Source organism: Trifolium pratense, linkage group LG1, assembly GCF_020283565.1.
Source record: "Trifolium pratense cultivar HEN17-A07 linkage group LG1, ARS_RC_1.1, whole genome shotgun sequence".
Classification (NCBI taxonomy): Eukaryota; Viridiplantae; Streptophyta; class Magnoliopsida; order Fabales; family Fabaceae; genus Trifolium; species Trifolium pratense.
In genome coordinates, this window is record NC_060059.1 from 27,662,101 (window position 1) to 27,677,425 (window position 15,325).

General features: G+C 36.0%; 1 protein-coding gene across 1 annotated transcript; it reads right to left on the bottom strand.

Moving 5' to 3' along the window:
* Positions 1-7,745: 7,745 nt before the first annotated feature.
* On the bottom strand, positions 7,746-9,848 carry LOC123891553. Its single transcript, XM_045941432.1, has one exon. The coding sequence runs from the start codon at positions 9,846-9,848 to the stop codon at positions 7,746-7,748; it is 2,103 nt and encodes a 700-aa protein (XP_045797388.1).
* Between the last annotated feature and the right edge of the window lie 5,477 nt (positions 9,849-15,325).

The window sequence follows — 15,325 nt, forward strand, 5'->3', positions numbered from 1 at the left end:
ATATTTAATACATGGACCTAAGTTTTTGGCGATTTTTACAAGACTTATGTTTTTACTAATATATTAATAAGGTAGCCTAGTTTTTCATAATTTTTACATTATCTATATTTATATTCATATATTAATATGAAGACCGTACCTAAAGTTTTTTGGTGATGGTTTTACCATTGCTCTTTTTCTTTTCTTTTTTTATCAAATATTATATCCTTTCTATTTTTTTATCTTTTAATCTACTTTTCAATAAATTACTATTTCATGTTACCAAGTGAAGAGCGGCAACATTGCGACTCCCTTTTAACTAAAGCACTATAATTTGACTGAAGATCATACCCCGGTTTAACCCAAAACACTATTAATCCTTAGTCTCCGACTGATGATTATATTTCGGTTGAAGTTAACGACTTAAAAATTATACTTTATATGTTAATAGTACTTCAGTTGAAACGAAATATAATTCACAATTAAATTATACTCCGGAGTACTTTATATTTAAATTTTACTTTAATTATTTGATTTTTAGGATATTAACTTCAACTCAAGTATAATCGTAAGACGAATTATGCTTTATTTTTAAATTTGTATTTATTTAAATATTTTTTAAGTCATTAACTTCAACCGAACTATAATCTTATGTCAAAATATATTTTATTTATATTATTTTTATGTCATTAACTACAACAAGAATAAAACATTCAATCAAAAACTATGACTAATAGTTATTCGGTTAAATCGGAATATAATCTTAAGTCAAATTTTACTGTATTTTTAAACTTTAGATTATTTAATTAATTTTCAAGTCATTAAAGCGGATAATCTTAAGTGAAATTTTACTTTATTTTAAAATTTAAATTTATATTTGTAATTTTAAGTAATTAATATCAACAGGCATATAACCATCAGTCAAAAATTAGGGTTAATATTGTTTCGGTTGAACCAGAGAATAATCTACTTCTAATATAATAAAATTGATTAGGCTAAATTACACTTTTGGCCCCTTAACTTTCACAAAATTGAGGTTTTGCAAAAGAGGCTAAACATAGGGGGCCAAAAGTGCTATTATAAAAGTTGGGGGGCCAAAGTTGCAAGTTTGTGAAAGTTAGGGGGCCAAAAATACAATTTAGCCAATTGATTACTATCAAATTTACTAATTTTTCCTTATCAGTTTTAATAATATTCCAAATTTTGACTTAGATAATATTTTATTCTCAGTCAAAGACTATGGTTTGAATTAGATCAAAGTCTTTGGGATGATAGTAGTTTAGTTGAACTGGAGTATAATGTTAAGTCAAAATTATACTTAATTTTTATAATTTTTAATTCATTAACTACAATTGGAGTATTAATCTTAGTCTAATACTAGTGTTAACGGTGCTTCGGCTAAAAAAAGTATAACTCTCAGTTAAAGATTATGATTTTTGAATTTTTTTTTTCTTTCACCCTCTGATTCCTAGGGGAAGGGGGCCTTAGTAGTCAAGAGTTCGGAGCGAGTTCTGGCATCAAGTGGTTTCAATCCACTCCCAAATGCAGTTGCGGGGGATCAAACCGTGGTCCTCCCTACAAAGTTCAGTGCCAATCACCACCGAACCAACTAACATTTGGTGGTTTTCGAAATAATTTTAGTTAAATTAATGATGTTGCGGCTACTCCGTAATCATTTAAAATTATATAAATCGTATTTACATTTAATCCAAAATAGTTAAATTGAATAAACAGGAAGCAATTAATAATATTCCATATATAACGTATTAATTGTTAATATATAGATAATCATACATATATGTACTAAGTGAAACGTTTTATAGGATAATGTCCTATTCAAATGGTTAAGTTATCTGCTTAATATGTTTAGGACCCGTGTTCAAATCCAGGTTTTATCCAAATTGCTTATTTTTTCTTCTTTTTTTTTCTGTATTTTCTAGGTGTTTATTAAAAAAAAAAAAAATTAACAAAAATGTCAGGGACGGGAATTGAACCCGCAACGCGCTTTTTAAAGGAACAACACTTCAGCCACAACGACACAGGAATAAGTTTTGCCTTTGTTTGCGTTATATGATATATATAAAATCTGAATTGATAAAAATACTAAATTAATTGCATCGCCTTCAACCTTCAGTCGGGTCACATCGACCCGTTTACAGACCCGCGAAACCAGCACCAAACCCGAAAGTTGCAGCACATTTAAATGTCGAAAATAATAATTAATTATCCAGAAGCATCACAAAAACTATTTACAATACATTTATGATTTTAGTTTTGATTCAAATAGTGTAAAACAAAAACCTGGGTTTTAGATCTGAATGCTTACAAAGAGGGAACTCAACAATTTGAATGCTCACAAAAATAAAACGAAGAAGAAGATTATGGATTTTAGATATGAGTTTCTCTCAAGTTTTGAGCTTGTTTATGCCTCGTTTGAGTTGATGCCAAATTTTAACAGGATATTGAGGAAGAGATGAAGAACAATGATGTTGTGATTTTTTTTAGTTGTATTGTGATGTTGTTTTAATTAATTTTTACAATAATAATTTAAATTAATAAACAATATAAAGATTGGGCCAATTGTGAAAATAATAAAAGTATATAGAACATTTTATAAAATAATAATTAAAAGTGTGAGAGAGAAATAATCCAGTTGTCCAATTTTAATTGGATCCACATCAGGTGTGCTGTTTGCACACCTCTTTGTGAATGTAACCTAGAAAAAACCTTTTTTTTTACTAAGCTAATGAGTTTTTTTTTTTTTGAGTGCGCTGGATATGCACAGACAGTGTTAAGTTGTCTTTATACGGTCAACCAATTAAAATTCTTAATTCTGCCATGTCATATTAATAATTAAAAAATAAATAAAATAAACACAATTGTTTATGTGTTGTGCAGCACTCTCGTCTCATCTCTTCGCCCACTATTTTGTGCCCATGTGACAAGTACAGGAGGAGACAAATGGATACTGAATGGTTTATACGGTGGTTCATGGTGTTTAGATACTTTAATCAAAATTTGTTTGCACAAAAATTGTTATGGGATGATTTTTCTTCCAACCCCTCGTCTTTCTTTTTTATCTTCTAAACTGACGTTTTTGTTCTTGGGGTACTTCGATTTGTACGAACAGAATTAGAATTAGTTTTACAGTTTAACAATTTCGGTTAATACAAACAAACTGAATTCATGTTCTGCTGCATCTATGAGTTTAGCAGTCGTCTTCTTTCTCTTACCTGCATCCCATTTGATTTTCTTTTGTTCTTTCGGTTTCATCATATGCAACAATTGATGGACCTTAGAACAAAAATTAACCTTCCACACAAATCAAATTGTTCAAAACACAGATTAGCAATACATAGATTTTAAAAATAAATCTATTTGAGAAATTCTCTCAAGAACTTTGAATCCTCATCTCTAAAAATCTATTTGAGAAATTCTCTCAAGAACTTTGAATCCTCATCTCTAAAAAAAAGATTTTTCTAGCACTGGTGGAAAACACAGAGTGAGAATAAAACACAACTCCTTGCTTTATTTTCTTAAGTGCATTGCAGTAGCCTTACATTGGTGCTGTCATTGACCATGTACTCACCTCCACCAACCCCAACTCCTACCTTGGAGGAAACGCTGCAACAAATTTTCTGTTTGAAAATAGTCATATGTCGAATATCGTCACAATTTTTTTTAAGCTAACACTTCAGATGGCGGTGTTATTAAACTTATTGCTCTAGCTTCACATGTAAGCTTTTTTGAGGTAAAATTTATCATACTATTTTTCTTTAACTTTATAACAAAATTCATCACTCTTTATCTTCATTTAGGATTCTACTTTTATTGCCGAATATCTTTACCTTGATTTGTGTCAAAGTTATGTATTGTGGGAGAGTAGAAGACCCAGCCACCCAACATGCATTTCACCTTTGGATTGGACATTCATTCAAAAGTTATTGAATGAATCTAGAGGTGAAAACAATGACACATGTAGAGATTCTTTAAGAATAAATGAACATTTAAACAAAATATCAATTATCTGTTTAAAAATGGTTCCCTTTCTATCTCACTATCCTCTCACTTGCCGCCGCCGCCATTGTCAAGGAATTTCTCATCGGATGCTGCTTTACAAATGGAATCAACTGATATGAAGAAGAATACAATGGAAAAGCTGCTGGAGAAGAAAGGGAAGTCGGTGGTCTCTATTGAGCCACAAAGAAAGAGGCATTTCCTCCAATCTAACCCATAACCAAAATCTATACATGAAAAGTATGCATGTATCTCTCACTCGACGCTGCCACCATTGTCAAGGAATTTTTTTTTTTGTGGTCTTTTATGTTCTTTAAATTGTTTTTTTTTCTTTCTTCTCCAATTTCTGAATCTAACGACGTTGAGATTCTTTTGCAAGGTTCCTTGGCAAATTAAGGTATTTTTTTTATCGTCCTTTTCATTTTTTATTAGTAAATTGATAAATTTTTCGTTCCTTTTTTTATTGGTTTCATGCGTCGAATTGGGTTGTAGATAGAGTGGTCGATCATGGTTGTTTTATGATTCTTAACTTTAAATGTGATACCATATTATTTCTATTCTTGCTCAATTATTCTAAGTCTCAATACTTACATATCTTGACATTTTATACCGTTAACATTTTAAATTTGTTTATCGAAGTGAAGTTTTTCTATTTACCGGAATATGGACTACGTGATATTATATAAAACATAGTCATAATAAACTAAATTACAAGATTCCTGCCCTAGAAGTTTTTGGGCTATCCGATAATCTTTTAACGTTTTCTCCTCCGATTCTTGTAGCGACAAAACATGGGGAGAGGGCAAATTTTTAGTCATTCAACATAGACTCGAAATTATTATCGTGGATTAGTCGACCCATGCAAAAGTTTGTATGTAACTCAGTTGCCCATACAACTTTGCCCTCGATTCTGGACACAAATTACATAACAATATGTGAAAGTGTTTTGTTAGTCGGTTCAACTCGCACACGCCGGCACTTAAGAATAAATCAGCGTTTAAACAAAATTTCAATTGTCTGTTTGATAATGGTCATATAGATGTGGAAGATCGGCACAAGTTTTTTTAAGCTAACACTTCATATGGCGATGATACTAAAATTATTGCTCTAGCTTCACAGGTAGGCTTTATTGAGGCAAAATTGATCATGATGTTTTTCTTTAACTTTATAACAAAATTGATCACTCTATTATATGTTTATCTTCAATTAGAATCCTATCAAGAGGAATTCTACTTTTATTGCGGGATATGTTTACTTCAATTTGTGTCAAAGTCATGTATTGTGAGAGAGTAGAAGACTCAGCCACCCAACATGCATTTCACCTTTGGATTGAACATTTATTCAAAAGTTATTGAATGAATCTAAAGGTGAAAACAATGACACCTATAGAGATTCTTTTAAGGATAAATTAGTGTTTAAACATAATTTCAATTATCTGTTTGAAAATAGTCATACATTTGTCGATGATCGTCACAAATTTTTTGAAGCTAACACTTCATATGGCGACGATATTAAATTATTGCCCTAGCTAAGTTTTTTGAGGCAAAATTTATCATACTGTTTTTCTTTAACTTAGTAACAAAACTCACTATATTTATCTTCGCTTAGAATCCTATCAATAGATATTATACTTTTATTGCTGGATAACTTTTGTTGGGTTTTGTGTTTGGCTACATTTTGTAAAAGCCAACTTTGCCAGATGCTGGACAAAGATGCTGCAGCATCCTCGTACAGCATCCTGATGCTCTGTTTTAAGTGCAGAATTTTTTCTGTCAATCTCGTTCAAGATTTGCTTCAAATATTAATTCCAGCACGTGTGTATATGCAAGACGAGACTTACTGCACAAGAATTGTCCAAGTCGGCCTAAGGAAAGTTATTAAAAACAAAAATATAATTATATTATATTTTTGTTCGTTTTTTTTTGTTTGGTACAACACAAAACATATTTTCAATTTTAATCTAGGTTTGGCCGCAGCTGTTGCAAGGGTTTTTTCTGCAACCCTAGCTTGCCCATCAAGACATTGAAGACTATAAATATGTGAAGCCTCAAGGCTATTGAATGTGCGATTTCTAAACCTTGTATTTCATAAAGCGTGCGTTTTAAAGGTTTAGTGTGTGTGTCTTTTGTGAGCCTTTCTTGTGTCAATCTGATGCAAGTTTAGGACTGTGTTTGTGTTGTTGTAAGCTGCTCCTAAGCTTTTAAGCACGGAGTTAGTTTGTGTGATTCACTCATAAGCTTTTAAGCAAGAGTGTTGTCTAGTTTCTAGGAGAGTGTCTCCATCCTTATCGTTATTATTTGCAGCAACATAGTACGTGTTGTTAGAAGGAATTTGGGACGGGGTCTCATTATCTAAGAGGTTCTTAGGTAGGATTGCATTGGTAGTGTCTAGGTGATAAGTCAAGTACCGGGTGTTGGTCGAGGGCTTTGAACTAGAGCTATTATAGTGGATTCATTCCTGGATTGGTATCCCCCAGAGTAGGTGACGTTGCACTGAACTGGGTTAACAATTTCCTGTCTTATTTATTGTTCTGCAATTTATTTATTTATTTACTGTGTTCTGCGACTGTCTTGCTGCAACGTGTGCTATAGCATCTTGTGCAGCATTGTGTTCACTGCGTGCCAGATTTCAATTGGCATCAGAGCAGGCACCCTTTCTGGTTATAGGGTGAGCTCCAGGGAAAATGTCTGGCAACATTGAAAAGGAAGGAGGGCTTGTAAGCAGACCACCGCTTCTAGTTGGTGTCTCCAACTATGATTATTGGAAATCACGCATGATTGCTTTCCTAAAATCTATGGATAGCAAAACTTGGAAGGCTGTTCTGAAAGGATGGGACCCCCCCGTGGTCGTTGACAAGGATGGAAAGCCAACACTTAAACTAAAAGCTGAGGAGGACTGGTCTAAAGAAGAGGATGAGCTTGCTTTGGGAAACTCAAAAGCGTTATATGCATTATACAATGGGGTAGATAAACACATCTTCAAACTAATCAAAAAATGTGTCTCAGCAAAGGAAGCTTGGAAGATTCTTGAAACTGTTCATGAAGGTACTCCTCAGGTAAAAATGTCTAAATTACAGATTCTTACTACTCAGTTTGAAAATTTACGTATGAAGGAGGAAGAAACAATTCAAGATTTTCATATGACTATTCTAGACTATGATAATCAATTTGATGCTTTGGGGGAGAAAATTCCCGAAGAAAAGTTAGTAAGAAAAATGCTTAGATCACTTCCAAAGAAATTTGATATGAAAGTCACAGCTATGGAAGAAGCCAAAAACATATCTGAGATGAAGCTGGATGAACTGGTTGGATCACTCCAAACTTATGAAAGTGTTGCAAATGGAAGAAGTGAAAAGAAAAATAAGAGCATTGCCTTCTCATCTAAAAATAATGAAGAAGAACTGGAGGATGAAGAAGAATCTAATGAGAGTATCTCTGAGGCCATGGTGTTATTGGGAAAACAATTCAACAAAGTTCTGAAACGAATGGATAAGAGACCCAGATCAAATTTCAAAAACAATGCTCCAAGCACTATGGAGTTTATTTCTCCCCCTTTTTAGCCATAAATTCTGACAAATAAAGTCAGTACCACAGAATAGGAGCAAAACAAAGATCCATAGAGTACCAAGTAGCACAAAGTCACAGATGTCAGAACATAGGGGATCACATAGTACATGTTACAAACCATAAGGGCTAAGCCTTAAAAAAAAATAACATCCAAAATAAGAAAAAGTTACAGAAGGAAACAGTTCATATTGAGGGACTTTCATCAGAGGCCATCTCCTCTTCAACAGTGTCACCACCTGCAAGATCATCATCATGGGAAGCACCATGGGAAGGACCAACTCCATCCTCATTTGCTTGTGACTGCTCAAGCTCCAAGGCTTGGATTACACCATCTACCAGCTCCTTCTTCTCACCTAGCATATTACTAACCTCCCTGAGATTAGCAATCATCTGTCTCTTGGTCATACCTACAGCTGGTGTCTTCAAAGATGCTACAGCAATGTCTGCAACATGTTTTCCTTCCAATAATCTAAAATCCATGGTTAAAGCTGAGGGTCTAGAGACAGGCACATCAGAGTTAGTGCAGATGTCAGGATGTTGAGACAAGATAATACTACAGATCAGAGTGGGAAATGCTATAGGCATTTTTACAGCAGTAGAAGAGCCATGGAGAACTGTAGCATGAAAAATATGAGTGCCATAATCATAGCATGTACCAGTACCTACAGCAAATATAAATTTTGCCAGACCTGTAGATACACTGTTGGAATGTGTAGTGGGGACCCAGTTAGAAGCTGCAATTTTGTTGAGAAGTGCATATTTGGCAGTCAATTTTGCAGCAGGCAACTTTCCAATCCTAGGCCAAGTCTTCATACCACCACCTGTGAGAATGCTGCAGATCTTTTTCATAGATACTTCTAACTCAGGTGAGGGATCAGTACTCCTTCCCAGACTTTGATTGATGATGGCTGGAGAGAAGTCCACACACCTTCCTCTAACAAAAACTTTCAAGTACTCAGAGCTCAGAGGATTACCACAATCAGCTGTAACATTGACCAAGAATTCTCTGGTCAATTTCTCATAACAGTTTCCAAGACCAGTCACAGTCTTCAGCAGCCCAGCCTTATTGATCACGTCCATAATCTCTTGACATTCAAGAAAGTCTTCATGCAAGTTTCTTTCCAAAGCTAATCTTCTGTTAACCACAATTTTCCACCTTTCTGCATTTTCTACACGATGGAAGGATATATTATCAATAGGAACAGGAGGAATATCTTCCACAGTCTTCTTTTTCTTAGCAGCCTTCTGTGGGGATGCTGCAATAGGTGCTGCAGCATCATCCTCAAAGTCTGAATCACTTGAGGAGACAACCTTTCTCTTCAGGCTTTTCTTCTTGGACTCAGAGGGTCCAATAACCTTACTCCACTGCTTCTTAGGACCAACAACAGTAGCCTTCTTTTGTGGAGTCTTGGCAGGGGTACCAGAGACATCTTTTTCTTTGCTAGCACTACTTCTTAACCTCCTAGACATAGAGGCAGGAGGTTGTCTTACACCACTAGAATTGAAGTTGTCAACATCAATTACAACTTGATGACTATCACCAGGATTATCATTAGCAGCAGCATTAGACAAATGATCAGCATCAGGAGTATTATCAATCACATTATCAGACACAGGATGGATAATAGGAGTATTAGGATCAGTAGAATTAGGGACAGTCTTGTTAGGAGTGTTGTCAGGACCAACATTCCTCTCAGGAGAATCAGCCACCAAAGAGCTATTAAAATCAACAGGCACTGTAGATGCTGTAGCATGATGTGCAGCATCCTGCTCAGTGGAAAATTTCTTAATTAATTCCAACACAGAGTCAAATTTGGCTTTAGAATAAGCCCCAATATCATCATCAGCACTAACAGAGGTCTCTAAATCCTTTTTCCCCAAATTCTCAGCAGACCTAGGGTTTGATAATCCTAAGGGAACAGACTTTAAATCAAACGGAGAGGTTGTTTTCTCATTTACAGTTGCTCCAGCACTAGCATCAACATTTGGTTCTTCTAAGTTCTTAATGTATAGTTCATGCATTGTATGAACAGATTTGGAAACAGATTTAGATTTCGATTTCTTACCCTTTTGATTCGAAACCTTCGTTGTAGCAGGGGATGAAGTTGATTTGCGTGCTCGACTCCCCTTCTTACTCGACGAGACCTTCTTCGTTGTCGATTCTTCTGGAAACACGGTTTGTAAGGGATAAGCAATGGTGATTTGTTGCGAGAGTGGGTCGATTGGGGGTGTTAGTGGTGGTTCGTCGTTGTTCTTGGTCGGCGAAGTGATTGGAGAGTTTGACATGATGATTTTGATAATAGGATGAAGGTTTTGAGAATGGAGATTGAACCGAGAAGTTGGATGATCGCTGTAGTGAGAGAACGGGAGAGAGTAATGCGAAAAAATGAATTGGAGTAGTTGGAGAGATTTTAGCGTGTAATGGAGGAAGTTGTGGTAGTTACTTCCTAATTTTGCGTGCATCAATGAATGAAAACTGAAATCAACTGCACGCTCTCCAAACTGTAATTGCTACAAGTCTTCAAACAGGCAGACTCCAAGTTTGCCTCGCAATTTTTCAAATTGAACTGCGTCAAGAGCTTTAGTGAAAATATCAGCTAGTTGTTCTTCAGTGGCAATGTGCTCAAGCTTCACAACTCCTTCTTCAACAAGATCTCTAATAAAATGGTGCCTAATATCAATATGCTTTGTCCTGCTATGTTGGATAGGGTTTTTTGATATATTGATGGCACTAAGATTGTCACAGAACAATGCCATAGCATCTTGTACCACATTGTACTCCAGCAACATTTGTTTCATCCATAATAGCTGGGAGCAGCTGCTACCAGCAGCTATGTACTCTGCTTCAGCTGTAGATAAGGATACACAATTCTGTTTCTTGCTGAACCAAGAGATAAGGTTGTTGCCCAAAAAGAAACAAGCTCCTGAGGTGCTTTTTCTATCATCTGCACAACCTGCCCAATCAGCATCACAGTATCCTACTAGCATAGAGTTCTCACCATGAGTATATAAGATCCCATAATCACATGTACCATTCACATACTTCAAAATTCTTTTTACTTGAGCAAGATGACTCATCTTTGGCTCAGCTTGGTACCTAGCACACACTCCTACAGCAAAAGTAATATCAGGCCTGCTGGCTGTAAGATACAATAAGCTTCCTATCATACTTCTATAGAGACTTTGATCAACATCAACCCCTTTTTCATCTTTTGAAAGCTTCAAATGAGTTGCTGCAGGTGTTCTTTTATGAGCAGCACTTTCCATTCCAAACTTTTTCACTATATTTCTTGCATACTTACTTTGAGAAATAAAGATAGTATCTTCCATCTGCTTTACTTGTAGCCCAAGAAAGTAGGTTAGTTCACCTACAAGACTCATCTCAAACTCAGACTGCATTTGCTGCACGAAATGCTGTACCATCTCACTAGACATTCCTCCAAAGACAATGTCATCAACATAGATTTGTGCTATTAGAAATTTGCCTTGATCTTCTTTCACAAATAGAGTCTTGTCATTTCCTCCTTTCCTGTAGCCTTGACTAATAAGGAACTCAGTCAATCTTTCATACCATGCTCGAGGTGCTTGTTTTAATCCATATAGAGCTTTCTTTAATTTGTAAACATGATTTGGAAAGCTTGGATCAACAAACCCCTTTGGTTGTTCCACATACACTTCTTCATTTAAGTACCCATTGAGGAAGGCACTTTTCACATCCATTTGGAATAACTTGAATTTTAGAATGCACGCCACTCCTAGAAGTAATCTAATGGATTCAAGACGAGCAACCGGAGCAAAAGTCTCATCAAAATCTATCCCTTCAATCTGTGAGTATCCTTGTGCAACCAGCCTTGCCTTGTTTCTGGTCACAGTTCCACTTTCACCAGACTTATTCTTGTAGACCCATTTGGTACCAATTACATTTGCATTTTCAGGTCTAGGAACCAAGTCCCAAACTTCATTCCTCTTGAACTGATTTAGTTCTTCTTGCATAGCATTTATCCAGAACTCATCAGTCAGAGCTTCCTTCACATTTTTTGGCTCAAATTTAGACACAAAACAAGCATTAGAAACTATGTCAAGTGTCCTTCTAGTAGTAATTCCTTGATTGGGATTACCAATAATCAGGTCTGTAGGATGATTCTTTTGAGTACGAGTAGAAGGTCCTTTCTTTGGAGTAGCAGAGATTTGGTCAGATGCAGTAACCTCTGTATCATTCTTTGATTCATTAGTAGTTTCACAATCTACATCACCTGTTATAGATGCTGTAGCATCTTCTGCATCATCTTCAGCAGTTTCACTTGAGGTGTCATCTATTACCACATTTATAGACTCCATCATGGTTTTGGTTCTATTATTATATACTCTGTAGGCTCTACTATTTGTTGAGTATCCCAAGAATATGCCCTCATCACTTTTAGGATCCATTTTGGTTCTTGGTTCTCTATCAGACAAGATGTAGCATTTACTACCAAACACATGGAAGTGCTTAACAGTAGGTTTCCTCTCCTTCCATAATTCGTATAGAGTAGTTGTTGTTCCAGATCTCAGGGTGACACGATTATGAATATAGCAGGCAATATTCATAGCTTCTGCCCAAAAACCATTTGAAAGCTTCTTTGCATGTAACATTACCCTTGCAGACTCTTGTATGGTTCTATTTTTCCTTTCTACTACACCATTTTGTTGTGGTGTAATGGGAGATGAGAATTCATGTATGATGCCTTCAGAGGCACAGAAGTCAGAGAAACTGGAGTTCTCAAATTCCTTACCATGATCACTTCTGATCCTTAATACCACATTGTTTTTCTCCCTTTGAAGTTGAATACATAGATCTTTGAACACATCAAAGGTTTCTGATTTCTTTCTAATAAAATTTATCCAAGTGTATCTAGAAAAGTCATCAACAACAACATATGCGTACCTTTTACCTCCCAAGCTTTCAGTTTGCATAGGACCCATCAAGTCCATGTGTAGAAGTTCAAGAACTCTGGTAGTGGTAAGATGCTGCAGCTTTGGATGTGGCATCTTGGTTTGTTTTCCAATCTGACAATCTCCACATATGCTACCTTCTTCAATTTTGAGATTTGGCAGTCCTCTGATGGCTTCTTTAGATATTGCTTTCTTCATGCTTCTTAGATTAAGATGACCAAGCTTTTGGTGCCATAGTTTTACTTCATCTTCTTTAGTGATTAAGCATGTTGACATATTTGCTTCTTCTTGGGGAACCCATAGATAGCAGTTGTCTTTTGATCTGACACCTTTCATCAAAATCTCACCTTCGTTATTTGTAACCAAACATTCAGACTTGGTGAAGTTTACTTTCATTCCTTGGTCGCATAGTTGACTAATACTTATCAAATTTGCAGTCAATCCTCTTACTAACAGCACATTGTTTAGTTTAGGCAAGCTATTACTTCTGAGCTCCCCTATCCCAACAATTTCTCCTTTTGCACCATCACCAAAGGTAACAAAGCTGGTTGAATAAGACTTTAAACTGACAAGAAATTTACTTATTCCGGTCATGTGTCTTGAACAGCCACTATCGAAGTACCAGTCTTCCCTTGATGAAGCTCTAAGTGATGTGTGAGCAATCAGAGCAGTAATCTCTTCTTCAGGTTGAGTTGTATCACTTTTCTTCTCATTTTCATCTTTAGGTTTCCATTCTTGTTGAGTAGGGGCAGTTGTGGAAACAGGTTTGTGCTGAGGACGTCTGTTAGGGTACCCATATAGTTTGTAGCAGTAAGGCCTTATGTGCCCTTTTCTACCACAGTAATGACATCTCCAAGCATGATGCTTTCTTCTATTTCTTGACATGGGATGCTGCTGATGATGCTGCGGCTTTTGATAAGGCATCCTTTGCTTTTGAGTTTCTTTAGGCTCCATGTACATGAGGTCAGAACTGTAATTTTTGAATTTGTTGACATTTTCATAGCTAAGCCCAATATTTCTAGGCTTTCGAACATTTTTCTCTAAGATTTCCTCCAGTTGTCCATCAGCCTTATGAAGTTTGTCAAGATGCTCATCATCTTTATACAACATGTCAGAGAATTTTCTCAGCCGCCAAATGTCAGTATTTAATTTTTCAATGACTTCTTTAGCTTCTTCAAGATCAGAGGATAGATAATTTACCTTCTTTTGAAGTTCCTCCATCTTTGAGATATTCTCAAATTTTTCTGCTTTTAACTCATTGATGGTTACCTTTTGTTTCTCAATAACCCTGCAGATCTCAAGATCAGAGGACAGAAAATTTACCTTCTTTTGAAGTTCCTCTATTTTTGAGATACTCTCAGATTTTTCTGCTTTTAACTCATTGATGGTTACCTTTTGTTTCTCAATAACCCTGCAGATTTCTTCACTTTTAAGACAAAGTTCCTTGTAGGATGCAGCAAGCTCTTCGTAGGTTACCTCTCCATCATCAGATTCTGTATCAGATGTAACAATACCTGTTAAGACTGAGATATGTTTAGCAGATACAGATGCTGTATCATCTTCTGAGTCATCATCCTCAGACCAACTGACAGTTAGCCCTTTCTTTGCTCTCTTCTGATATGTTGGGCACTCAGGTCTGATGTGACCATATCCTTCACATTCGTGACATCGAATGTTTCTGTTTAAGTTTGACTTTTCATCACCTTTTGGTTTTCCTTGACTTTCGCTGCTTAACTATTAAGGAGTTTATTTCTCCGATCTTGAATCCACTATGTGAGAGCTTATTTCTCTCTGTCTGTACTTTGAGGCTAAGATGTGTTATGTTCCGCTGTTGCATGCCTCTGATGCTTACATGCTAGCTACCTTTTCATCTGATGAAATTTTACCTTCTTTCCTAGTTGGGTGCTCATGTTGACTTGAAGGAAAGTTTAAATAGCCTAGCATTGTTCTACTTTCTTTCCTAGTTGTGTGTTTATGTTGACTCGAAGGAAAGTCTAGATAGTATCTCTCCATGCACTGGGCCAAAGTTGTTTTGGCCAAAATTTGCCAAAGGGGGAGATTGTTGGGTTTTGTGTTTGGCTACATTTTGTAAAAGCCAACTTTGCCAGATGCTGGACAAAGATGCTGCAGCATCCTCGTACAGCATCCTGATGCTCTGTTTTAAGTGCAGAATTTTTTCTGTCAATCTCGTTCAAGATTTGCTTCAAATATTAATTCCAGCACGTGTGTATATGCAAGACGAGACTTACTGCACAAGAATTGTCCAAGTCGGCCTAAGGAAAGTTATTAAAAACAAAAATATAATTATATTATATTTTTGTTCGTTTTTTTTTGTTTGGTACAACACAAAACATATTTTCAATTTTAATCTAGGTTTGGCCGCAGCTGTTGCAAGGGTTTTTTCTGCAACCCTAGCTTGCCCATCAAGACATTGAAGACTATAAATATGTGAAGCCTCAAGGCTATTGAATGTGCGATTTCTAAACCTTGTATTTCATAAAGCGTGCGTTTTAAAGGTTTAGTGTGTGTGTCTTTTGTGAGCCTTTCTTGTGTCAATCTGATGCAAGTTTAGGACTGTGTTTGTGTTGTTGTAAGCTGCTCCTAAGCTTTTAAGCACGGAGTTAGTTTGTGTGATTCACTCATAAGCTTTTAAGCAAGAGTGTTGTCTAGTTTCTAGGAGAGTGTCTCCATCCTTATCGTTATTATTTGCAGCAACATAGTACGTGTTGTTAGAAGGAATTTGGGACGGGGTCTCATTATCTAAGAGGTTCTTAGGTAGGATTGCATTGGTAGTGTCTAGGTGATAAGTCAAGTACCGGGTGTTGGTCGAG